General features: G+C 32.8%; 1 protein-coding gene across 49 annotated transcripts in view; it reads left to right on the top strand.

Annotated features, from left to right (window-relative positions):
- RIMS1 (regulating synaptic membrane exocytosis 1) overlaps positions 1-28,000 on the top strand; it is a 557,900-nt gene that overhangs the window by 336,113 nt on the left and 193,787 nt on the right. For all 49 annotated transcript variants that reach the window (XM_060189926.1, XM_060189936.1, XM_060189927.1 and 46 more), the window contains 6 exons: positions 13,851-13,918; positions 15,467-15,577; positions 17,181-17,280; positions 22,342-22,465; positions 25,597-25,643; positions 27,666-27,778. In XM_060189926.1, coding sequence (XP_060045909.1) covers positions 13,851-13,918; positions 15,467-15,577; positions 17,181-17,280; positions 22,342-22,465; positions 25,597-25,643; positions 27,666-27,778 — 563 coding nt within the window. The remainder of the gene's footprint in view (positions 1-13,850; positions 13,919-15,466; positions 15,578-17,180; positions 17,281-22,341; positions 22,466-25,596; positions 25,644-27,665; positions 27,779-28,000) is intronic.

Here is a 28,000-nt window from a genome sequence, read left to right as displayed (position 1 = left end):
TTTGTGAAGCAGCTCCCCTCCCCCCATGGCAGGTGGGTGGGAAGCAGGGAGCTCAACCAGGATCCTTACCTGGTCCTTGCCCTTCCTGCCATATCTGCTGTGCCACCACCTAGCCCCCGAATGTTAATATTTTATACCTTAATATGAATGCTAGACATAGCTTAGCTAGATAAAAACAAAATAGATTGAGTTTAAGAGTTGCTATTAACTGACTTGTTTTGTTACGGAGATAAGCCTTTAATTAACTAAAGTATATATAAAGTAAATAGATCTTATATTTAGGGGAAGATTAATGTAAATAGTTTTAATATTGAAACTATTCTTTATATAATAACATGGTACTTACTGTAAATTTCATCAAGTTCACTTACTATGGTCTTTAATTGGTGTATTGTAACAATCCTTAGAATAACTCACGTCAATCTTAATGTACGAGTGCATGTAAGGAGACATTATCTAAAGATATTTAATATATTTGTTGTGTCTTTGAGTGATATCATTCTATTGGAAAAATATTGCTACAGTCTACAGAACTGTGGAAATAAGTTTTTTTTTTTTTTTTGTACTGGCTGGGCTTTACTGATTTAGGGTTTTATATACAACAGGGCAGATACCTTTCCCCATCCTAGTTTGTTCCTATCTTGCAGGCCTGAAATATTTTTTAAATTTATTTATTAAAGGAGTAATGGTTTACAATTAACAGTAAAATACAGTAGTTTATACATGCATAACATTTCCCAGTTTTCCACATAACAATTCAACCCCTACTAAGTCCTCCTCTGCTTCATGATCCAGAACCTGAACCCTCCCTACACCACAGAGTCTTTTACTTTGGTGCAATACACCAACTCCAGTCCAAGTTCTGCTTAGTATTTTCCCTTCTGATCTTGTTTTTTAACTTCTGTCTATGAGTGAGATCAACCATACTCATCCTTTTGTTTCTGACTTAGCTCACACTCAAAACTTATTTTTGACATTACTGAAATCACAATATTTGCATAAAATCCTTGAGTGATTTCAGTTTTCAGATTTGAAATGTTTAGTACAGAGCTAGCACTAATCAACTGAATTTTTTTCTCTGAGTAGTCAGTTTAATTAAGTTATATCATCAATCATTTAGAATAGATGGTAGTTTTATTCATTTCACTTTTAGGAAACATTAATTGTGATAATTCAGCCACTCTCTATATAGGGCATTATACAAGATGAAGTTAGCCCTATATTTCCAATTTTGTTATATTATACTCACAAATTGTCAAGGGGAAAAAAAAGACAACCGGAGGAATAAAATAGGAATTGTATCCTTACTTTAATGTACCCTGATTATAAAGCAGCACTGTTAATATACAATTAACCACCTATTCTGATTTTTTTTTTTTTTTTGCCTTTTGGAATAACACTTTAACTTCAAGCTCCTCATTATAAATAACTGAATTTTCTTAGGTGATAATTATTTGGCAAAACAGTTTAATGTTCTTGCTTATATTATTTTCATTAAAATGCTTTATATATGAATCATTCATTCCTTTACTTTGTTCTTTTAAACTAGAAAGACTTAAAAAGGCATTTTTGTCAATTTCAGAAAACTCTGTGCTTTGCAATATTTTGGTAATTGCCTAAAGAAGTTATCATGTTACTCACTAATATAGCTAACTTCTAATAGATAGTCATGGTATTACTATGCTGAGTACAGATAAACTATTTTTAAAATTTTTTTATTTTTTATTTTTTTATAAAAAGGAAACATTGACAAAACCATAGGATAAGAGGGGTACAACTCCATCCAGTTCCCACCACCTGATCTCCATATCCCATCGCCTCCCCTGATAGCTTTCCTAGTCTTTAACCTTCTGGGAGTATGGACCCAAGGTCATTGTGGGATGCAGAAGGTGAAAGGTCTGGCTTCTGTATTTGCTTCCCTGCTGAATATGGGCATTGACAGGTAGGTCCGTACTCCCAGTCTGCCTCTCTCTTTCCCTAGTAGGATGAGACTCTGGGGAAGTGGAGCTCCAGGACACATTGGTGGGGTTGTCTATCCAGGGAAGTCTGGTTGGTATCATGGTAGCAACTGGAACCTGGTGGCTAAAAAGAGAGTTAACATATAAAGTCAAACAAATTGTTGAACAATCATGAACCTAAAGGCTGTAATAGGGCAGATAAAGCCTTAGCCCACTTATTTAAATGTGCTTTAGTATACTTTGTTTTTATGTATTTTTTACTGTTTCCCTGTCCCCTTGCTTATGAATTCTTATTGTTGTCAATAACTTGTCTGTACCAACACTTCTGATATATTATAAATGCATCTTCAGCAGTGTTGTCAATTTTAATATCAAAATAAATTTTATTATTGTGCCTGTAAAAGTATTAGCAAAGGCCCATTGAGATTTTGAAGAAATAAAATCTAGGATCTCTGATTTGGGATAATGGTTTTTGACAGATGAGAAATTTTTTTTTTTTTGCCTGTCTCTCTCTCTCTCTTCCTTTTCTGACTAGAGTCCTATATTGTCTGTGATAATTTAAATTTATATCTTAAACTCTACCTATGGCCAATGTGATGTAAGATAACTACGAGAATGAAAAATGTAGTTATATAAAATGTTGATAATATATTACAAATATCAGGGAGCAAAATAACGGTAGACAATTATACAGCATATTTAACTGGAAAAGTACCAGCAGTCACCAAATCTATAGCTTTTATAATATAAAAAAATAAACCAGTTATTTAAATGCATGTTGATTTTTTTTTTTTACATTAGTGCCAGGGAGAATTTGCTTATGTATTTGCTTCACAGGGAATATAAGCAGCAGCATGATATCTGTAACCTGACCAATATCATCATCATAATCAATATTGTAAAATTTTTAAGGATTCTGCATTTAAGAAATAGTGAGAATAGTGAGGGGAAAGTAATTGTAGAAATAAAAGTATAGTCCATCTGTATGGTTGTATGGATTAATTTAGATTTCATTTTTAGAAGATCTAAGTTAATTTATTGGAAATCCCTCATAAAGACCTTTGTTGATAATTCAGCTTTAAATTTTGAAAAGTGTCTTAGAGATGGAGATGTTTACCAGGGAGTGTGTATACCTTTCCATGCATGGCCCAGATTTAAGCCACTACACCACATAAGAACTTCCTCTGGCACTGTGAGGTCATTCCTTCTCTTTCTTTCTCTCTCTCTCTCTCTCTCTCTCTCTCTCCTCTCTCATTCTGTTTCTTTTTCTGAGTGAAGAAGGAACCTGAAGCAATTAAACCACAGGTAATTTTTTTATATTTATTTATCTATTAATAAGAAAGATAGGAGGAGAGAGAGAAAGAACCAAACATTCTCTGGTACATTTGCTGCCAGGGATCAAACGCAGGACTTCATGTTGGAAAGTCCAATACTTTATCCACTGAGCCACCTCCCGGACCACACAAAATCACAGATAATTAAGGCTATGGCTCTAGAAAAAATGTCTAGGGCAGTGTATTTTTGAGTATGTTCAGTAATGTTAAGTTTGGAGTTATAGATTCTGAAAGCCAGGCATATTGGATTTAAGGTTGTCACAAAAGATCATCTCTGACCAAGAGACCACATAAAAAAACAATTGTCATGTTAGTGACATCCTAATTTTTTTAAGCAATACTGTCCATTTAAAAAACAGTTTTAAGTATAAGGCTTATTTTTTAATTTGTGAAAATTTAATCTAATTTGAAGATATTTTGAAATTATTACATTGTTAACAAAGTTTTAGATTCTTTTATCAAAACCTTAAATTTTAGGAACTGTGGATTAGTATACTATCTTAGGTCAGTAAGTTAGTCTCTGACCAGCATTAACTTAATTTGATTTAAAAGAAATATATGTGTCATGTATATATATTTGTGGGCATTGCATCTTTCTCTTCATATCTTCTTGTACTTTCTCTTACTTGAATTATATTCTACCCTATAAAGTGAGAGTACAGTTAAAAGGGCACGTCTTTATATAACTTAACCACTTTGGCAATGTAACAGAGATACAGAGCAGTGACTTTTCAGTATTTTGCAAACTAGTTTCTTAAAATTATAATTTTGAAGGGATATGTTTTCTCTAGAACAGTGTTGTTTGATAAAAAAAAGTCCCTAAATTTCTATATCTAGTGATTTGTCACTTCCAATCAAGGGGTTTCTAGCTCTAGTATATCTATAATTATCAACATTATTAGTTAATTTTTAACCATGAAACAAATAAATAAAAGAGAAAAATGTTATTTTCAGTAACTTGGCCTTAGGTAAACAGGGCTTTTAGACATTTGCTTATATTTCCAAGACTGCCTGATAGATCTGATTTCTTTTCTGTTTTCTTACAACCTACTACTGTGTTTTAAATAAAAATAATATATCTCAGTTATTTTCATTTTTTTTCTATTCCTTAAAATTTATTTTCATCATCATTAGACTATTCTTACTATTTAGATTACCAAAATTTGATGCTATTTGGATCTCTGTATTTTTCATTTTCATTTCTTTAGATATAGAGGCAGATTGAAATTAAATTGGGAATTAGAATTTTTTATTACAAGTTAATAATTGCTTTGCTAGTGTTGCCTTAGTATAAAGTTTAATTTAAACCTATCATTTTTCCTTCACCAAAAGATATTTACATCTAGAGTACTTTCTTGTAATGTCTCTGCTGTGAACTTGCCCAGCACTACAATTTCTTAAACCTGTGGTAAACATCCAGTCCCCAAACAATGAAAACAAATAAACCCCAATTTTTTCCACAGGGTTTCCTGGCTGGTTATTCCGAGACTTTGCACGTGACAGCCTGTTCTCCCACGTGAATGGAATACTCAGTATCAATGTGGAAGCCTGGTCAGTTGCAAAGTTGCAGTAAAATATTTCCCTCCTGTGTACAGCACTTCCCAAATTCTTATTTATGAAGAGTCATTGTGTTCAGGAAGGAAAAAAGTTTCCCTAAGATTGTTGATTTTGTGCTTTGCTCTTCAGGGTACTCCACTGAGGAAAGAAATTTCGGTCATTAGATTTTAAACCATATTGGCATAAGAAATTTATTCTTTTTTAAGCTTCCATGTGTAAAAATCATTTTTCCCTATTAATGGCCTTAAGATGTCTTCGAAGTACATTTTATTGTCATTTCATACAGATAGTAAGTACAGTCTGACCTAGGTTTTCCTGAAGATCATGACTATTCTTGATTTGGTATTCTAAGATACATAGTTGACAGATGAGAATTTTTTTGCCTGTTTCTCTCTCTCTCTTCCTTTTCTGACTAGAGTCCTGGATTGTCTGTGATAATTTAAATTTATATCTTAAACTTTGCCTATGGCCAATGTAATGTAAGATAACTACCAGAATGAAAAGTGTAGTTATATAACTACATTAAAACTCTTGAGAGTCATAATGAATCCACTTCTGAGACAAGCAGAATTATATCTATGCTGTGGTAAAGACTTAGGATGTCATTGAGCATCATGGTGTTTCAGGCATTTCTTAACCTGGAAGCTTCATGTAGTCTCCAAAAAATTTAGATTTAAGTGACATTCAGACTTAGAGTACTTAAACTGTTGCCTGTCTCTTACTATTTCAAATATCTATCTTTTAATTCTCAGTGTTCTTAATCTGTTTAATCTCAAAGGGCCCAAAATAGGTACCTTGAAAAATACACACTTTACCATGAATAAGGATGCAGATTTAAACCTTGGCACTTGACAGCAACACCAAGGTCAGCACCAAGGAATTCTCCATAGACAATGGAATAGGGTCTCCCTGTCTCTCTATTTATGTTATATGTGTTTTGTGTGTATGAGGATTAATATCGTCATAACTGAGAGACTTCCTGAATGACAAAGCTTGTAATTCAGCCAGAAAATTTGATTCAGATTTACATATACCTGCTTTACAGAATAGTGTGATGGTTTGTACTCTAAAAGTTTACACCCAAATTCAGGTAACTAGACAAGTAACAGCCTTACCCAATATATTAATGAAATTAACCATTTCTATGCCCAAAAATAATAAAACAGAGTGGCTCCAAGACCCTACAAACAAATATTTAATATCTTTCTAGAGGTAGTTTTACTCTGAGGTATAAATGATTTCTGAATATGAACCATCTTTGATGCCTCTTTGACTTAAAAAATAATAGATACATTATCTTGAACCAAAAAAATCATATGCAAGAGACAGAGAAACTGCTATTGTTGGTTCTAAAATAAAAACACATTGTAACCAATGGGAACTTTTGAAAGTGCATTTATAGAACAAATAAATGCTCTTGTGAATTCAAAGGATGTTGGTAGGTAATGTAACATTTCTAAGGTGTGTGTGTGTGTGTGTGTGTGTGTGTGTGTGTGTGCGTTTCTGCCTGCAGGTCTTTTGTATCTGACCATTTTGATCTATAATAGTTATTTAAAATTACTTAAGAGATTTTTGATGAAGACTGAATCTAATGATTTATAGATGCCGCCAGTATTGCTTTAAGTCTTGTGGCCAGGGACACAAATCTAGTGTTACTTAATTGCGCAACATTTTCCAAACTACTAAAAAGCTTTTGTGGACCAGTGTGTTGAAGATACTAGGGACTTAGATTGACAGTAATTCATTCATGAATGGCCATTTGATTTTTACATCAATAAACACAGTACTTATTTAGAGGATTTAATATATGACAAATTATAGTGGCTAACAAATACTTCTTTGCATTTTATTTTAATACATAGGTTCTAGGTACTATTGAGTAAAAGTTGTTTTACGTGGATTGAAAGAAAGAGGCAAAGAGGGCAAGAAAGCAACCTTCCTTCAGTGCAGTGGAGGCTGAACTCAAACCTGGGTCACACACAAAGCAAAATAGCCCAGTGCTCCAGTGAGCTATTTTACTGGCCCAAATAATAGTACTTTAATATCTGATTACTAATTTTGGTTATTAATTGCTGATTGATCCCAAAGTTAGAGCCACTATTATATAAACCTTGGAAATGGAAATAGACACACTGACATGTCTTCTATAGATAAAGATCCTTGAAATTGATTTCTAAAATAGAAATTCTTTTAAAATAGAATTTATAGTGTTTTCACTATTCTAATTGGTATTTTATTTTTACACACCAATATAAACCATTAAATTTTAGACATTGAAATTTGATAAATATCTCTGAATTTGAATCATTTCTCTGGTTGTTTGCATGGTAAGGTGCACATCTATACCTCTGAGCTATCTCTCTAGCTCCGTATATATTCTGGCCAATACTTTTTTAAAAATAGAGGTTGAGAGACAGAGAAGTGTAGAGAGGGAGAGAAATTTAGAGAGAAGGAGAGACCTCTGTTGCAGTCTTCCACTGCTTGTGAACCCCCACCCTCCAGTAGGTGGGAATTGGGGGCTTGAACTCTGGCCCTTGTGTATGTTGCCCCCAGACAGTCCCCCTATCCCAGTGTTTTAATTTGTCTTAGATAAAGTACGGTAATAAAATAGCTTAGTATTCATATCACTTTATTTATATCCAACATTTATTTGTAGTAAACTATAAACAAATATCAGCGTGGAAACATTAGAAGAGGCATAGCAGATCTCTGGGAAGTCTGACTTTTCTAATTACTGATCCGTGAATTAAAATTTCATTTTGATTGATAAATATGTTTATACAAAAACATAATGTTTGTTTTGTTGTTGTTTTTATTACTACTATAATTACTATTACTATTTTGTATAGACACAGAGAGACAGCAAGAGAGAGAGAATAAATGAGAGCACAGCACTGAAGCTTCTTTTAATACAGTAGAGATTGAGCTAGAACATGGGTTGAACATATGGCAAAGCAGTACACCATACAAGTGAGCTGCTTTGCTGGTTCAGAAACCATAATACATTTTTGAGATGAAAAGTTGTGTAGTTATAGCTATGTATAATGAGTTGCACAGTTACTGTAATTCAGTATTGATGGTCATTTGAGTCATATCTTTTATCACCATTTATAATAGTGATGTTAAAATATGTTGAATATTTCTGGAAATGTGAAAGTCTGAATTTTCTAAGAGGAAAAAACAAATAGAACCTGAACTGGAGTTGGTGTATTGCACCAAAGTAAAAGACTCTGGGGTGGGGAGGGGGGAGAGTACAGGTTCAAAAACTATGACAGAGGACCTAGTGGGGGTTGTATTATTATGTGGAAAACTGAGAAATGTTATGCATGTATAAACTATTATATTTACTGTCAAGTGTAAAAACATTAATCCCCCAATAAAGAAATTTAAAAAAAAGTCCGAATTTTCTAATACTTCAAGGCCTTGATGTAGATGAATTTTTTTCTTGGCCACCAGAACATTAAATACTTTCTACTTAATCAGTTGAAATAGTATTTTAATTAGTAGAAAATTAATGTGGTGATTTATTTGGAGCTTTTTTTTTTTTTTTTTTTTTTCCCTCCTCCAGGGTTATTGCTGAGCTCAGTGCCTGCACCATGAATCCACCGCTCCTGGAGGCCATTTTTTTTCCCCCCCTTTTGTTGCCCTTGTTGTAACTTCGTTGTGGTTATTATTATTGCCCTTGTTGACGCAATTCATTGTTGGATAGGACAGAGAGAAATGGAGAGAGGAGGGGAAGACAGAGAAGGGGAGAGAAAGAGACACCTGCAGACCTGCTTCACCGCCTGTGAAGCGACTCCCCTGCAGGTGGGGAGCGGGGGGCTCGAACCGGGATCCTTACGCCGGTCCCTGCGCTTTGCGCCACATGCACTTAACCCACTGCGCCACCACCCGACCCCCTGGAGCTTTGTTTTTTATGGTTAAAGTTTGCTGTTGATGATATATATATTGAGTCATGCATCTGTATTATTTTGAAGGTAGTTTATCCAATTGACTGACTGATTAAATCATAGAAATACGTGTCTATGCATCGTTAGATACTATAGTCATAATGAGCTGGAATTAAGAAAAGCTAGTTTGTTTTTTTTTAAGTGAACACATATATCATTTATTTTGCTTGTATGAATGCCCCATATTTATTTGTCAGACTTAAGTAACTTACTTTATTCACAAGGGTTAGAATAATATTCTTACGTGAAGACTTATTTCTGAGGAAAAAAAATACTTAGCATGCGCACTTAGCATGCGCACTTCATTTCCTCTTTCTTTTCTTGTTTTTTTTTTTTTTTACTTTACTATTATTTTTCTTACCAGAGCACCACTGAGCTCAGGCTTAGGTGGTGTTGGGCATTGAACCTGGGGTTTATCAGAGCCTCAGGAATAAAAGTCTTTTTTCATAACCATTATGTAGTTTCCAGCACTAGCATGAACTTCTTTGAACTTTACTAATGAATTTGAACATTTTAATTTGCTCAAGTGCCTGATATATTTCCTTAATCAGTAATAGCAAACTGTTCCTTTATGGTTACACTTGATATTGGAAGATCCTTTTTTTTTTTTTAATGTATGGTGATTTTTTAAAATTTTATTTATAACAAGGAAACACTGACAAAACCATAAGATAGTTATCCAGGAGGTGGCACAATGGATAAAGCATTGAACTCTCAAGCATGAGGTCCTGAGTTCAACCCCTGGCAGCACATGTACCAGTGTCATGTCTGGTTCTTTCTCTCCTCCTATCATTCTCAATAATAAATAAATACAATAAAAAAAACCCATAGGATAAGAGGAATACAACTCCACATAATTCCCACCACCAGAACTCTGTATCCTACCCTCTCCCTTGATAGTCTTCCTATTCTTTAATCTTCTGGGAGTATAGACCCAATGTCATTATGGGATGCAGAAGATGGAAGGTCTGGCTTCTGTATTTGCTTCCCCCCAGAACATGAGCTTTGAAAGGCCGATCCATACTCCCAGCATGCCTCTCTCTTTCCCTAGTAGGGTGGGGCTCTGGGGAAGTGGAACAGAGAAATATTGGTGGGGTTGTCTGTCCAGGGAAGTCTGGTCAGTATCATGGTAGCAACTGGAACTTGGTGGCTAAAAAGAGAGTTAACATATAAAACCAAACAAATTCTTGACTAACCATGAACCTAAAAGCTGGAATAGTGCAAATGAAGAGTGAGGGTGGGGGGCTGTCTCCGTTTTATAGATAGCTAGTAGGCATGTTTTAGTTATATTCCAGAGTTATTATAGTCTGTGGCTATACTAGTGTTTTTTTGTTTGTTTGTTTTTTTCCCTGAGCCTGAAATCTGATATGCAGGTAGATCCAAGTTATTGTCTGGGGAGATGATGTCATAGCTGGAAAAAGTAACAGAAAGCTGCATCAGGGAATAGCTCCCAAATATGGGAGCTGAATCAGGGAGTAGCTCCCAAATATGAGAAAGGGGTATAAATATTGTTGACTGTAAACCCCATCAATTTGATGTGAGCCCATATTCAGCTTAGAAGCCTATGTGACCTCTGCATCTCTGTAGATCTGAGCTCACATTCTGTGGTCATGAGTAGGAACATTCCATGCTGCCCCAGTATCAGGTCCCATCTTCCTCAGATGTGGCATCCAGTATGTTGTCCAGCCTCCCTTCAAAGGATGGAACATTCTACTGTTGTTCATCCAAGCTGAGGGCAAGGTCCTATGGGGGCCCACAAAGGGGTCTTTTTTGTTGTTCCTGATAGAGATAAACAGTAACAATGGAGAGAGGGATTTTTTTTTTCGAGATCTAGGCTCATCATGTCTGTTTGGGAATCTCAGGACTCCCGGAATAGGGCCCCAGCTGATGATCCTTTTTTTTGTTTTTACCAATTACATAAATAAATACCATGAATTTATCATTTTCTAGCTATGTCACTTGGCAGTCACTGTGATTCATCAATTGTCTATTAGAAAACTAATTAAGAATATATTTAATATTAATGAGTTGTTAGATCCTGAATATTTTAGGAAACAGTTTTTTGAGTGTAGTTTATTCCTCTAATACTAAAGATATGTGAATTATAAAAAACAAGTTAGATTACTTTGGAGTCAATAATATCTTTAAATTATAATATAGGGAAAGAAGAACCAAACAGAATTTAAAACTAAATATTAGATTTCAGAATTTATTTTTGTGTTTAAGCCAATATCTTATATTTTAATGAATGGTATTGTATCTGCAGAATGTGAATGAAGTATAATTCTATATTAAAATATGTGCAAATAGTACATGCTTAAAATTAAATGCATTTTAACATTTGCATGTATTAGCAATTTTAGTGCATGTCTACAGTGCTTTGTATGACCAAAATTTGTAGGAAAACTTAAGCCATAAACTCTATAACTGTGAGGATAATGTAAGAATCAATACTGACTATACTTTGGATCACCTGGAAAAATACAAATAGCTCCTCTTAAATTGTAGGACAATATCTTTGTCCTACAAAGCCTAAAGGATACAATTTTTCAAAGCAATGATTTCATAATAAATTATGCTTAGTATTATCACCAAAATGTACCAGAAATGTAAGTTTCAGGCTTTATAGATCTGAGCATTTTTAATTTTTCTAATAGGTGATTTAACGTTGATTTACAGAATTATATATTTTTTGTTGTTATTTTTTATTAGTGATTTAATAATAACTAACAAGATTATAGGTTAAGAGGGGTACAATTCCATACAATTCCCACCACAAGAGTTTGGTAACATGTGCATGCAGCCAGGTGTGTCACCCAGCCCCTCCCCCACCAGAGTTTTGTATCCTATCCCCTCCATTGGAAGGTTTCCTATTCTTTATCCCTCTGGGAGTATGGACCAAAATTCTTTATTGGGTGCAGAAGGTGGGAGGTCTGGCTTCTATAATTGCTTCTCAGCTGAACATGGACATTGGCAGGTTGATCCATACCCCCAGCCTGTACCTATCTTTCCCTAGTGGGATAGGGTTCTGTGGAGATAAGATTCCAGGATACATTGGAGAGGAACTTTGTCAAATATAATATCAAATAAAGAGTATTGTGAGAGAAAATATATATCTATGTTTTATAAACTATTGAAATAAAGGTGAGAAGAAAGTTCCCTGTCCAACTTTCTCACGTTTCATGAAATAAAGAGATTTGTGTTCCAGTAGAGTATTAGAAATCTTGGAAGTCCGGTGGTTGCACAGCAGGTTAAAGCACAGGTGGCACAAAGCATCAGGACCAGCGTAGGGGTACCGGTTCGAGCCCCCGGCTCCCCCACCAACAGGGAAGTCGCTTCACAAGCAGTGAAGCAGGTCTGCAGGTGTCTAGCTTTCTCTCCCCCTCTCTGCTTTCCCCTCCTCTCTCCATTTCTCTCTGTCCTATCCAACAACAACAGCATCATTAACAACTATAACAATAAAACAATAAGGGCAACAAAAGGGAATAAACAAATAAATATTAAAAAAATAGAAAAGAAATCTTTAACATTGGCACTAGTCATGGGTACATTTTGAAATATGTTATTCTGAGATGATATGAATTCCATACTACTCAACAGAGTATTGTTATTTCCATATGCAATTTTTAATTTTCATTACATTGGAGAATTTGCTACTGCTTTATGTGTGAATATATTTGAGGAACATTTTGTATTAAATATTTTTTTTTCTTTAAACCTTTCCAAGGTATTATACAGAAGCAATGGGAAGCAGATACTAACAAGTGAAGCATATGAATATTTTTATGCTAGCAAATTTAAAAAATTTTAAAGCCTTTCTATCACATTTCTTTATCATATTTCACTTCATAGTGTCTACACCTGATGTGCCTATCATCCACATAAAATTCTTTAAGAAATTCATAGATACCAGTCAAATATTTCACCCAAAATTGCATACCTAATTGCCACTCTTAATTTTTTTCTGTCATCAGGGCAAAAACTTTGATTTATTTAATCTGATATTTTAAAATGTAAAGTTGCATTTATTTTCACTTAGGTCACCATTTTGACTTCTTATATTTCTTCTATGCAAATACTGAAAGCCCTATTATTCAGCATTAATTTTCCCTTCTTTTTTAAACATTACATTTTAAGCCAAAGTAATAATGAAAGATATACTTATTTTTATTTACAAAGTTGGAAACTTTAAAGCCTTTTTAATAGCTCTAATAAAATGTATCAGAAAATCATTTGTAAAAATATATAAAATAAACTTGCATTAAAATTATTTATTGTATTTAACTTGCTTTCCTCTATCTTCTAAAAATAAAATCACCATAGTGTTAACACATCAGCTGTGTCTCAATTATAATATTTAGATGAAGTATTCACACATTATTAGAAATAAAATATTTTCTTATTTCATAAGTTTATGCCCTGTTCTTCAGCTGATGAGGAAGAAGTTAGCTGAGAATAATTTTGAAAAATATGACATAGTTCAGAAAAGCTGAAAGGAAAACACTATTAAAACTTGTCTCAGTTCAATGAATACATTTTTAGCCAGTATCACTAGAGGGCAGACTGAGACTTTGAACAAATAAAACTTGGAGTGGATGTGGTGTGGTTTAGTTCCTTGTCTTCTTTTTCTGCATGTTTTAAGACTTGATGACTGAGAACAAAACAGAGTTGTTGTATATAAAATGCATTTATAACAAAACCATTCCAAGGATTCAGATCACAGCCTTTGAAATGCAAGTATATAGCATTTTGTCACAACACCCCTCAAAATCTTGATATTTATAAATAACCCTTTATTTTTTTAATTTTTTTAAATTTTTTATTTAAGAAAGGATTAATGAACAAAAACATAAGGTAGGAGGGGTACAACTCCACACGATTCCCACCACCCAATCTCCATAACCCACCCCCTCCCATGATAGCTTTCCCATTCTTTAGCCTTCTGGGAGCATGGACCCAGGGTATAACCCTTTATTTTATAGAATGAACTAGTCAGAGTGATTCAGTCTTCACTTACAGCAATTACACTTTTTTTTTTGTCTTTTGTACAGGTGACTTGGATTATTACTGGTTGGATCCTGCCACGTGGCACAGCCGGGAAACATCACCTATTAGTTCAGTAAGTATTCTGAGCAGAAAGATTTTAGAATTTAAGGATTGTGTGTACTATTGTTTGACATATAATCTTACTACAGTTCATGTCTGTAAGTATTATTTTACTTAAAACAGTGCAGTTTTGAAGAATGAAGTTACTCCTGAATTATAATACATCTTAGTGACCGGGGAGTTTGCTAAGCTGGTAGAGCCATGTGCCTTACATGTGTGAAGTTGTGGGTTGATCCTGGACACTGCATATTAGGAAGCAGTGCATGAAAGTCTTTCTCAGGGCGGGTCCATGGCACACCCGGTTGAGCATACATGTTTTAATGCTCAAGGAACCAGGTTCAAGCCCCTGGTCTCCACCTACAGGGAGAAATCTCCAGAAACAGTGAAGTAGTACTGCAAGCACCTCTATTTCTATTCTTCCCTGTCTCTCCCACTTCCTCCTCTCAATGCCTCCCTGTCTCTGAAAAATATATTTAAAAAATAAAAATATGTTAAAAAGGAAAGTTTTTTTTTTACATAATCATGTTATCTCCCCCAGCCCATAATTAAATGTTTTAAATTAAATAACAAATAGAGCCAAGGTAGAACAACATTAAATCAGGATTTATAAGCCAAGATAAGCCAGAGCTGAAAAGTGTTCTAGTCTTTCTCTCTTTTCTTTCACGCCCTCATAAATAAATAAGATTAGTTTTTCTGCCATGAATATTATCACTGGGAGCTTATAGAACTCCATTAACCTCGGTAGCCTTTTTAAATTTTTTTCCCATTTAGATTGAGGAACAGAGACAGAGAGACATCAAGAGGAAGAGAAAGCAAGGTTGAAGAGGAGAGAAATTGCAGCACTGCTCCACTGCCTGTGAGGTGTCCCACATGGGGCCCTTTATATGATAGACAGGGGCTAAATAACTAGGTCCTCATTCATAGCAACATGTGCACTCTACTGGATGAGACACTTCCTAATCCTCCTAAGTTTAATTTTCTTGGTGGATCTGAGGCATTATGCAAGAGTGATCTCAGTACTCTATGGTAGTTTTGTCATATAGATAGACACCACACAGAGACACAACAGCTCCAGAGCTTCCCGCAGTATCATTGCACCCTCCACTTTGGTGCTCATCTTTGAACCTGTATCATGTTTATGACAAGTCACATACCCTACCTGGTGAGCTAGCTCTAGCTCCTACCTTTTTCAAAAGAAATTAAGAAACAGCGGTATATAAATAAGATATAATATGGTTAATGAAAACAACATTAACAATTCAAAATGTGAAAACCACTTGCTTTATATGAGCAGACATAAAATTATATTTTACTTAATTTTATTTCTGAACCAATTTTAGATGTATATTTATTACTTGCTCCTTTATATTTTGTATGGTAAATTACAACTAATAAAATGTAACTGTAAATAAAAATAATTTATATCAAGGAACTAACTCACAGGCTAAATAATTCTCTCTAGAGTGTCTTTTAACTAAGAAATTGACATCATGCTAAAACATTAATAATATCTATAGGATTACAAGCAACTTGTTTTTAAAAATTGTATTCATCTTTATAGCATCCAGTGACGTGGCAGCCATCTAAAGAAGGGGACCGATTAATTGGACGTGTTATTCTTAACAAGAGAACGACCATGCCCAAAGAATCAGGTGCATTACTAGGTCTGAAAGTAAGTACACTCATTTAAAATGTTTCTTAAAGGGTAAATTAGGCCCCAAATTTCTCACAATTATTTTTCAAACACCACCCTCTACAAAACAAATCATCTTGGGGCTGGGCGGTGGCACACCTGGTAAAGCACAAATGTTACCAGGCAAAGAGGCTGGATTCAAGCCTCCTGTCCCCACCTCCAGAGGGGAAGCTTCATGAATGGTGAATTAGTGCTACAGGTATTTTCTCTCTCCCCTTTTGGTCCCCCTTCCCTCTCAGTTTCTAGATATCTGAAAGAATGAATAAGTAAATAAATAAATAATCTTTAATGGATATAGTTTATTCTTATGTTAGATTTTTTTTCACTGAATATCAAGTTCTAGGATGGTTCCTAGATTAAAATTTTTAAGTTGACAGTAAAGTTAGATAATGTGAACCTCATAATTTTAATATTACATTGATTAGTAACATGAAACATCTCTTAAATTAGTTTACTGAATTGACTAGAATTTATGGTAATCCCCCAAAATTTAAATGCATTTTAAGAATGCTAGTTAAGTTATCAAAGATAAAATGAGAACCTAATATATTGAATGTGGTGTGTTGTTCTAATTCCTTTTATAAACAGATAAATACTCAAAAGTGAGACTTTTAAATTGTTATTTACCATGAGATTATATTGAAGATGTATGATATATAGCCATTTTCAAAACCACTAACTATGAGTTTAACTGGAATTTTTTAAATTTATTTTTAAGATTATTTATTTATTGCCACCAGGGTTATTGCTAAGGCTTGGTGCCTGTACAATGAATCTATCACTCCTGGCACTACTTCATCACTTGTGAATTTTTCCCCCCTGCAGTTGGGGACCAGGGGCTTAATCCTGGTACCTTGAGCAATGCAATTTATACTCTACTATGAATACCAACACCCAGACCCTACAACTTATTTTTATCTAATGCGCTTAATAATACCATCTTATGGTTATGACTGTTGCTGAAAATAATTCTGATTATATCCAATAATGGGCATTTTCCTGAAAATTGTGAATCAACCTCAACACTGGAAAATATCATCCCTACATTTAATTATGCATGTTGAAAACTTACATTGGAAAAGCTAAATTTTGAAAATTTCAGGTCTGTTTTTAGTTATGGTAGGGTCTATTTTTAGTAATGGTAAATATTCAGTAATATCACTAATACTTTGAGAGTTGGATTGGAACACATGAACATCAAATGTGTAGGTTATTTAGATGATCAGTGGCAAAGATAAACTTAGGCCATTACTTTTTTGCACCTGAATTAATCTGTTGATTTGAATAGTTTGTCCTAGACTTAGATTCTACTAAAATTTCAATAAAAATAAAAATTAATAATAAAATAGTAGAAGAAATAAGTATCTAGACGTCCTTAGTGTACATGATATCAAAAATAATGGGAAATTTTTGTTTTCAAATACATATTGTAAGCGCCTTAAATTAAAAAAAAATTCACGTTATCAATGTTCCTACAATCAATGCTAAACATGTTGTAGTAGACTGTACAATCAGTTCCTCAAGTTAGTAAACTTACATTTCAAAACAAGTCTTGAGAACTTATAAATTTATAATTATCCAGGTTGTTGGAGGGAAAATGACTGAATTAGGACGCCTTGGTGCCTTCATCACCAAAGTAAAGAAGGGTAGCCTTGCAGATGTAGTTGGACATTTAAGAGCAGGTAACGTTTCATTTTTTAACATGTACAAAATATCTATGCATGATTTGGTGGTTTTCAGTTTTGGGTAAGTTATATGTCATCTAACTAGTATTTATGCATGCATAAAGATTTTTCATGATTTGAAAACACTCGCTACGATATGACTGTAGATATACATAAGAGAGAGAGTAGGAATATTTTTTATTTATATAAACAAAAAATACAAATTTTGATAAATTACTAGTTTTGCACATGGTATTATAATATTACAAGTAAAGTAAAAAAATTTAGCCATGTGGAAAACAAAAAGACCATTAGTTTTGTCCTTTGTTTGTCTTATAAACTACAGTAATTGCTAAAATTTTTCATAATGGTCCAAAAATACTTTTTTAATAACACTCGTTCAATTAAAACATAATCAAAGTCATATTTCTGATACAAATTATTTTATTAGATATGCATTAGTTCAGATATACTTATGCAAATGTGATAATTTTTAGTATTTGTGGATATATGCAATGTTGCTAGTTAACTTTACCATGACAATAAATATTTAATATTTTCAGATGTACATAGTAACAAAATACTTTAAAAATCTATTTTTTAAAATAGTTTACTTTTTACTTTAGTTAGACTCAGTTAACATATGTTCTAGTTTACTTCAAAGTCTAGCCGAATTTTTTTGATTAGAGTGTCTGCTTATACATTTGCCAGAGAATTATAAAGAAAACAGAGTACATTTTACTGTACAGTTGAAGCTTGATGACCCAAAATCACATGGAAAAAGAGCATCCCAAGCTATTTTCAGTTTTTTATATTCATTTATTTATTCCCTTTTGTTGCCCTTGTTTTATAGTTGTTGTAGTTATTGTTGTAATTGATGTCCTTGTTGTTGGATAGGACAGAGAGAAATGGAGAGAGGAGGGGAAGATAGAGATGGGGAGAGAAAGAGAGACATGTGCAGACCTGCTGCACCACTTGTAAAGCGACTCCCATGCAGGTGGGGAGCCGGGGGCTGGAACCAGGATCCTTATGCTGGTCCTTGTACTTTGCGCCACCTGCACTTAACTTGCTGCTCTACTGCCCACCTCCTGCTATTTTCAATTTTTATACCTCAAGATTATGATTGAGATCCTTAGAAAAATTTTCTATGATTCTTACACAGATATTTTATTGTAATTGATTACCACGATATTAATACAAATCAGTTTTTTTCCTTTGATAGAGATATTACAATGACATTGTGTAGGGAGAAACAAAACATTTCTCTATTATTCATATTTTTTTTAAATATATGAAGGTTTAAAATATTATTGTCCCTTAACAGGGACTGGATGTAATTGAGTAAGAAAATAACTCAATTAGAAGTGACTGTATCAATTAACTGATTTTCTTTCTTATTTGGTAACTCAAACTTAAACTTTAGAAAGTTTAAGAATCTCATGTTGACTACTCTAAAGTTAGCTCATTTTATTACAGAAATTTGGATTTTCAGATTAATATATAAATGTAATGAATTTTTATTTTGCCTTTGCATTTGAATAGATTGCTTAAAAATCAGTGAAGGAATATTTTCATGGTATAACTTTTAGTGACTTCTTATAATCTTACAGTCTTAGAAACTTAAATCTAAATTGCCATTGACCTAATTAAAATAACTATAAAACATATAAGTGTACTTTTCACATTAAGCTTCCTATGAAGTGTTTCTAGAATTCATCTCATAAATTCTGATTCACAATATAATTTAGAAATTCTTGCCCTAAACATCATTGGTCTACAAAACAGTAATACTATTTCTTATTACTGTGATCTTGTACATTTGTGATCTTGCTTTAATCTTACTATTGTATTTTCTGTTTCTATTGTTTCTTCCCCATGCACTTCTCACACGTGTGCTTCATACTACTTAATTTAATCAGCAGAAACATCAAACTGACAAACATTCTACTTAATAAGACCCTTCATTGTCTCAGTTAAGTGGTCAAGTCATAACTATAGCTTTGTCATCTACAGACAATTCCAACCACTTCCATTATCATTCACTTGAATTTTCAGTCCCATCAGCCTACTTTATGGTTCTTTGCTTCCCACCTCTAAAACCTGGTCATTGTCTGTTTTACCTGATTGCTTTTCTGCTCTTATACTCTCTTATAGTCTGTGTATTAAAGTTTATTTCATTCCTTATAATTCATTGAAGTCACCTCAATGCTTATTGGCTTCTTACTTGAACAATAATTATTACTTCTCTTCCTCAGAACATTTTACTAAAGATATTATTTTACTTTATGTCTTCATTACTAACTGTAAAAACAAAGTATCTTTTTCATATTTATATCATCTTGATATATAGTCCTCTTAAGCAGGTTGTTCACATTTAGATAAATATGGTTATATCACCCTCTGGTCCAACATTTAGCAGTTTATGAATAAATACATGTACTATGCTAATATGATGTTTAAAGTTATATTTCCAGGGTGCTAAAAAAAAGGAGAATTTTAAATTGAGGTGCTTTTGTAAAATAGTGATTGTAACTCATTACTAGCTAGTAAAATCAGTTTAATACATTGTCCTCATAATTTTTTAAAATGAAATAGAGTATAATAGGTAGAACATAGTTGGGGTAAGTAATGTTTCAGAACATATTTTTCCAAACACACACATGGATATACACATCCACAGGATACAGTAATTTTACATGGCCAAAATTTGTGAAAAAACATTCTAATATATTTTTAATTGTATGTCTTTTTGCAGTAAAACATATTCATTGCCTGTCTGAATTTTTATGAGTAATTTCTTGGGCTAAATAAAACAGTTAGAAATCATTGAACTACTGGTAGTAACCTTATAATTTTGCCATACTAAAAGATCACCTTACACTTTTTAGATATTTACTTTTCACTACCGAGTAAGCAAATGGGTTAAAATCAATTGATTTTTATCCTTGAAAAAACCAAACTTTTCTGAGAGAGATAGAAATAAAGAGAAAGGGAGACAAAAAGAAAGGAAAGAAGAAAGAAAAAGAAAGGAAGGAAGGAAGAGAGAGAGGGAGGGAGGAAGGAAGGAAGGAGGGAAGGAAGGAAGGAAGGAAGGAAGGAAGGAAGGAAGGAAGGAAGGAAGGAAGGAAGGAAGAAAAAAGAGAAAGCTGGTAAATAAGAGGGAGAAGTGTGAAACTTGCCATGTGAAAAGTCCAGGGTTCAATATCTGGCTCCACATGGGAACACTGAAAGGAACTTCATGGGTGGTGAAACAAGGCTTTGGAGCTTCTCCCTCTCTTGGACTTTCCCTTTCTCTAAATATATAAAATAAACAATTCAGTCAGATGGAAGCCTCACTCATTCTGAGGTATTCAGTTTGTTTTCAAGCATAATGCTAAGAAAGAGACCTGCCTCGTGAGCTCACTTAGAAATTTAACTTAGGAAACAAACCAGAAAAGGAAAACACAAAGCAAATCTTAGACTGGGTGGAATGTTCTGCACCAAACCAAAAGATTCTGGGGATAGAGAGGGAGTGAAAAGGTTCATCCTGAGTGTCAACAATCACATTGTGAACCTCTCAATAAAAAGAGACAGAGACACTGACACCTGGGTAAATATGAAACATTTCATGTTTACAGTTATTATGATGTGGCCATCAAAATAGGTAACTTGGTAGTATGCTTCTTTGACATGAATACAACCCAATTGTAAGCCTGCTTTCACTGCTGTATTCTATTTCACTCTTTCTGCCTCTCTGTATCTTAAAAGAAGGGAGTGTGGAGTATGGTGCTATCAGAAAACACATAGATGTTTTAAAATCATTTTATTAAATTAATATGCTAATTAACAGGATATTTTGTAAAAGGAATGCAAGGTACTTCAAAAAATAAGTTCAGCACATCTTTACCATCAAAATTGTCCTGCTCCGCTGTTGGGAAGTAAGCCTCCATCTGTCTTTCATTCCCCTCTGAGCTCCCTCCCTTATCTCCCCAGTTGTGTCCTTGAATCGGCTGAAGTATGCCACACTTTATTAGTGTTTCCCCTTGTCTTTCCCTTTATTTGTTTATTGAGTCAACACATATTTACTTACCCACTAAAATGTTACAGGCACTGAGAATAAAATGAGCAGAAGCATAACAGTATTATCGCATCTCAAACTGTCCCTTGGGCTGATATTTTTCAACTGAACTTTCCCTTATAAATTGAAAGGTACTGGGCAGTGAAATATTTGAAATCTAGAAATGCTCTAGATGTTTATAAAATGAAGTATTTTTTTCCTAAATGTCTGTAGTGAAAAACTGTAACTACAATACATTGTTAACCCACATATTTTGATACTTTTATTACTCTCCTTGATGAATCTTAGGATATTGAAGAAACTAATAAGTAACTATATAATAATTTTATTATTCCTTCTGTAACTTTAATACTCAAGCATAGATTATGTATAGAACATGTGTGTATTGAACATCTGGAAGTGGGTTAACTGCCATGCAACAGTTTTACATCTGCTTGCTTTGTAATTGCCATAGCTACCTGCCTTACCTTATGGATATGAGTTCAAATCCTTTCATGCATTTTTTTTTATTCTGTTGTGCAACTGGTATAGACAATGGAGCATGACATAATTGGAAAATTCATGCTAACAAATGTTAATTGCTACTTCTACCAGTAAAGCAGGATTTATGCATAGTTTAATATGAATCTTTCACAACATAGAGCCTCCAACACTTATTATATGAAGGGCATGCTGCTATTTTTTAATGTTTCCAAATAGGCTGTGCTAATTCCATCCCATAGCATGATACTATTTTTTATATTATTTCTGGTATTCTCAAAAGATGAAGGTAGTTTTGTATTGTACTGTTTCCAGTGACCAGTAATATTCTGTTGGAGAAAGAGAAGTAAAAAATAAAGCAAAATATGTCTACAGAAACCATTTGGCTAACACTATATGACAACCAATTTGCTTTCAAGAGCAGATCCTAGACAATTAAACTATTTGTATATGTTTTGCATTTCTTCGTTAAAAAAGAAAAAAGATAAGAAAAACAAACAAAATATATAAGGTAAAAAAATACCCTTTTTTTTAAATTCAAGGGGATGAAGTTCTAGAATGGAATGGTAAACCCCTGCCGGGAGCTACAAATGAAGAAGTTTACAACATTATTTTAGAATCAAAATCAGAACCTCAAGTTGAAATTATTGTTTCAAGGCCTATTGGGTAAGGCTAAAAAAACTTACTTCTTAAGTTTAGTAAATTACATGTGTTAGCAGGGTTTTTAAAAAGAAGTTCATATAGTCATACAGTAAATGTTAGTATGGGTAGTTATTACTTCAATTATGGGATTACATTTTAGATTTTAAAACTTCTTAAAATACTGAGGTTAGTGAATTTTCTTTACTACATTTAAGAAACTCCACAGTTAAAAATTGTAATATAAATAGTATTGACATATATTTTTTAAAAGTGAAATATAAAGTAAAATATTTAAATGACAGAACTATTTTTACTTTTACTAATTTTAATTCTATAAGTAGTCCTTAAAAATGTCACTAATAAATACATTTTGTGATATTTAAAATAGTAAATAACTCATATGCCTACATGAATATTTTTATTATACTACTAAGAATAGAATATTCTGTATAATTTACATATGAATACATTCAACTATAAGTTAAAATCAAACAAGTGTGAAATATTTAACATTTGGTTGGTCAAAATCACTTACATTTGTAATTCCTCATTTCTAGCATGATTTAGTTATCTGAAAGCAAGTTTTCTGTACAAACCCACACAGTCTAGAATGTTCATTTTCCAATCTGCACTTTACAAGAAGGGATTTTGAGCTGTCTTAGTGTAGGTGGCTTAGTATATGGATGTATTTTGGGAAATAATTCCTTTTTTTAACCTGTTCTCTAAAATACCATTAATGTCAACTTTTATGCTGAGGAAGTAGTAACCTTAAATCTTTTTCTCGTGACTATGTTAGTGCAAAACATACAGGAAAATATAATCAACCTAATTTTCAAAGAACTGAAAATGTATGATTAAATAGTCCAAAAATAGAATAATAGAATATATATATATATATATATATATATATATATATATATATATATTCTAGAATATATCTTAAATAAAGGGAAACCAACCATCAGTTTTAGTGATTACTGAGAATCCTCAGAACATTTTAAAAATTATTGTGCATTTCCATGCAGATTTTTAAAACTAACTACTCTAATTTATGCTAGTTTAACATGATATGTGCTCTAGTGTTTAGGTAAATATGAGTCTGGAAAAGAGGTAAGTAAATTGGAAAATGAATTTAAAAAAATTTAAAAAGTGTAAACACTTAGCATGGTCACATTATCAAATCTATTTAGCTATATAATGTCTTAGAAATTAATAAATAAAATATCACTGATTCATGGTCATGAAATTAAGCTAACAGACAATTAAAGTGGACTGGAATAATGTTTTAATATATTTATGGACATAATTTTAAAATAATAATCTGCACACATACCAAAAATTTATCATGCATTATAAAATTCAAAGGAATATGAAATATGAAGAGTATATCTAAATCAAAATAAAAAGAGAAATTACTATAATCTTAGAATAGTAATTCTAAATCTATTTGATAATTATGTTTAATGTAGTTCAATTGTTTAAAATAAAAAGCAAATATTTATTCATAGTTTAATGGTATTCTAATTCCAATAATCATTTCACTTAAAAATTATATGCACATTCATTAACATGGTATAAGAAAATTTACTATCTTTAGGTAACCAACATTTGCCAGCCTGTTAAATATGTTTTTCTTGATCTTCATGCTTATAACTGTTTTTCAAACTACTCTACCACTTGTGAGTATAACTAATTAAAATTTGTATAAATAACAGGTTGAAAACTGCCTGAAAATATTAAAGAAACAATTAGTATTAAACACATTAAATACTGATATCACAATCAGTTTAAATTCTATATCATAGCTTTCTACAGTCCAAGTTACGTAAAATCCAAAGTTTAGGTCTCAATTTAGAAGTCCAAATTCTAATTTTAAATTGACTTTGAGACTAACTTTTAAACAAGTTGTGCTATCTAAAAAGGTTGTTTCTGCATGGTTAACCTTATTTTTATTTAACTGGATGAATTTAGAAGGTAGAAGTTGGTTATTTATAAAAAGAATATATATAACAAAGCATATCTTATGAAGTTCAGCCAGATTATACAATTTATAAAAATTGTACATGGTTGTAAAAGTTACTTTCATTAAGGAAAAAAAATTACCCAAGAAACTAATCTACAGAGAAAACTGCTTTTTTTTTTTTCTAACTCCCTACATAGCTGCATAGAAAATTAAAGTGAAGTTAGGTCAGAAGGTAAGTGGCTAGAATTCTTAAAGGATATTCAGGTAATCCTGTCAGCACCATCTAACTCCAGTCTTCTTTAATATGTCTTGTTAATTACCTGTATGTTGTTAATCTCTTAAATCAGTACTAAAATATCTTGGGAAAACCAGAGATAAATAGTCCTATGCAGTGCAATTGTCAAAGTAAGTTGGTTCAGGGGTTTGAAGATTACAGTGAAAAATGGTTTAGCTGAGGTTGTGTTAAATATTTACTAAAAGTAATCTGTGAGTGTGACAGGAATGGGTGGTCTCACAACTCACTTTCTATTCCCATAGTAAATGATCATATACTTAGATATTTACAGTATAGAGATGATAAATCTCTATATAGGGTTATATATGTGTATATACATTACATATTCACATATATAAAATACTTTAGCTTTTTTTGTTGCAAGCTTGAACCATTTTTAATTTCCAAAGCAATTCATCCTTTTGTTTTTATTAACTTTGCCCATGAAATTCACCATATTTTTATTATCAGATGTTTCCATCCCTTTCATTCAGTAAACTCTTTCAGATGTCTCTGTAAAGCATATTTACTGATTTCTAAAATATGTGTCATTTTGATTTTCTAGAATGAAAGTAAAATATTGTTAACATTTTTTATTTCCAAAACCTGAAGTTTTGGTAGTAGAAATATTGTGGTAATTTAATCCACAATATTAGCCTAATTGTTGTCATGTTAAAGTGTTTCGCTATTAAATCTATATATAAACTTAATTTTATTGCAAGTTGTATGTGTGGGGTTGTGTGTGTATGTGTGTGGTGGTGACATCACGCATATGAATAATGGCCTGGATAGTGACTTCAGTCCATTCCCACACCTTTAAAAAGCACATTTTAAAACACCACTGGATTAAAATGTGGTAATGACCTTTGGAACAGTGTCTTAATTGCTGGGATTTTCACCATACCCTGTTTCTTTTAGTGACATCCCAAGGATTCCTGAGAGTTCCCACCCTCCACTGGAGTCTAGTGAGTATACAATTTCCTCTGTTATTATAAAATATATTGAATCAAGCAGAATAATTAAAATGTGCCAGTTACTTTACTTTTACATAAGTTGACATAGCTATATTAATGCTGTCTGCAGTGATAGTAGAAGATGGCTGTCGCTAGAAATGAAAAGAAGTTCTACTTTTAAGATATTTTTGTGCTTTTTTTGTATGTATGATATATAGGAATCTTTATTGGCAGAACCCTTCTATATAGTAGCAGTCAAGAGCTTCATGGAGCAAAGTTAGCATATCAATAATAGTTCAGGTTGCCATGCATAAAATTATTCTGGTATTTGACTTACTCAGTTTTATTAATAATTGACTTAGTCTCACAAGTGTTGCTGTGAGGGTAGTATACAAATATTAACAAATAGATGTCATACAGCACAGCAGCCTTGAGTATAGTCATCACAGTGACTGGGTGGTATAAAGTAAAATCAGTGGACATAAAGGGGTCATGAATCTGAACCTAAAGAGATGAATTATCTCCTTGGGCAGTTAAAGTCACTCCAGATCAGAGTGTTCCGTAGCATAACATGTGTTTCATTAGACAAGTAATAGAAGTCTTTGGTGGGACTTTGGAAGTGACCTAAACACATCCTTTGCAATGAATTTAGATACTTGGAATTCATCATCAACTGTTATGTAATTCAATTTATAGAGTATATATAGTATAAAGAGATATTTGTGAGAAAACAAGTGGTAGTAGTTATATGATGTAAAATATATATGTGGGTAAAGAAAGAACCAAGGTTAGTTAGTATACTAAATACACATAATATGTTCTGAATGCTTAATAGAGATGGGCCTAAATTTGGACTTGTGATTTCTGTTGAGTAATAAAAATAGTGAAATGAGACTGGTTGCATACTTTATAGTGCTTGATCTATTTAATGGATGCTATAATGTTAGAAGCAAATTGTTATGGCAATAGTTGTCTTTTACTGAGACTCGAAATCTTATTTCAAGAATCCCTGATAAAATAGAAATAGTAACAACAACAACAAAAAAAACATAGCACTGATGTTTCTTTATGGACAAAAGACTTCTGTAGCTTAGGAAACTTAATGTAGATTTAATTGAAATGGGTAGGGAAAAAGTGTGGGTGGCAAACCCTCAGAAAATATTCCATAGATAGTATTTTCCCAACTATGGAGGTCAAGAATATACTTTCTGGGTTGTTAAATTTGGCAAAACTTTACACTTTTGATTGTGTCTGACATACTTTTCTCAATGATCTTGGAAAAGAGAACTTTGAGGGGATGACGGGACTAGCTGGATGAGTAAAGAGCTAACCTCCTCACAAAAATGAAGTAAGTCACTAGTGATTAACAAGGCATTCAAGAACAACATGCTAAGGCATTCAAGAAACACATTAATAAAATAAAATCTGAAATAGATCTCAAATCTTATTTTTAGACAGTGATGATATAGAGACTTAGATATAGCTCATAAATTTTATGTGTATTCATTTTAACTTCAATAAGAACAATTCAAAATAACCCCCTTTCCAAGATTAAATAATTGGTGCCATCTTTATTATCTCTAAAAGCATACATTTTTCCTGCATATGAAATCATGTAATCATTTAATCTGTACACCACTAGTAAGATATATGGTCAGTACATAAAAACTGAAATGAATACAATTTGATACCATTTTAAATACATCTAAAAGAAATAACCAAAGAAGACTAAATAATAGCTTCTAATAGCCATGCAATTAAAAATAAGTTAGGTTATACTGAATTATACAAATAACAGATGCACTTAACATTTTATAAAAATATTTCTCAGACCAGCGAAGTTGGTGATTTGAATAGTTTGCTGCTTTATCATTTATGTGATCCACTTGGTGGCAGCCCATACCATATTGAAGGAAGCTGCAGTTCTATAGCCCCCCTTCTCTCTGTGTGTCTCCCCCTCTTTGTATCTACTTTTTTTCCTCATACACATTTTATAAATGTGTTAGTAAAATAACTAATTTTCCCCAACTTTAGGTTCAAGTTCCTTTGAATCTCAGAAGATGGAAAGGCCTTCTATTTCAGTTATTTCTCCAACCAGTCCTGGAGCTCTAAAAGATGCCCCACAAGTCTTACCAGGACAACTTTATGTATGTATTTATTGTATTTCTTGAAGACTATTAATATTTGCACATGAAACAGATTTTGTGTTCATAAATGTCTACCTTTCTTTGGCGTTTCTGATACTTTTATAATCACTACACAGAAACCTGCTTCATCAACTTTATTCAGTTGTTTGATTAGTCCCATAGTCATTTATATTTATTTGAAAACCTTTGTTAAGTGTGTGCAATATTCCAGATGTTCTGTAT

The sequence above is a fragment of the Erinaceus europaeus genome, chromosome 4 (genome assembly GCF_950295315.1).
Source record: "Erinaceus europaeus chromosome 4, mEriEur2.1, whole genome shotgun sequence".
Classification (NCBI taxonomy): Eukaryota; Metazoa; Chordata; class Mammalia; order Eulipotyphla; family Erinaceidae; genus Erinaceus; species Erinaceus europaeus.
The sequence above is the reverse complement of the archived record's forward strand: the minus strand, read 5'-3'. Positions and strand labels throughout refer to the sequence as shown.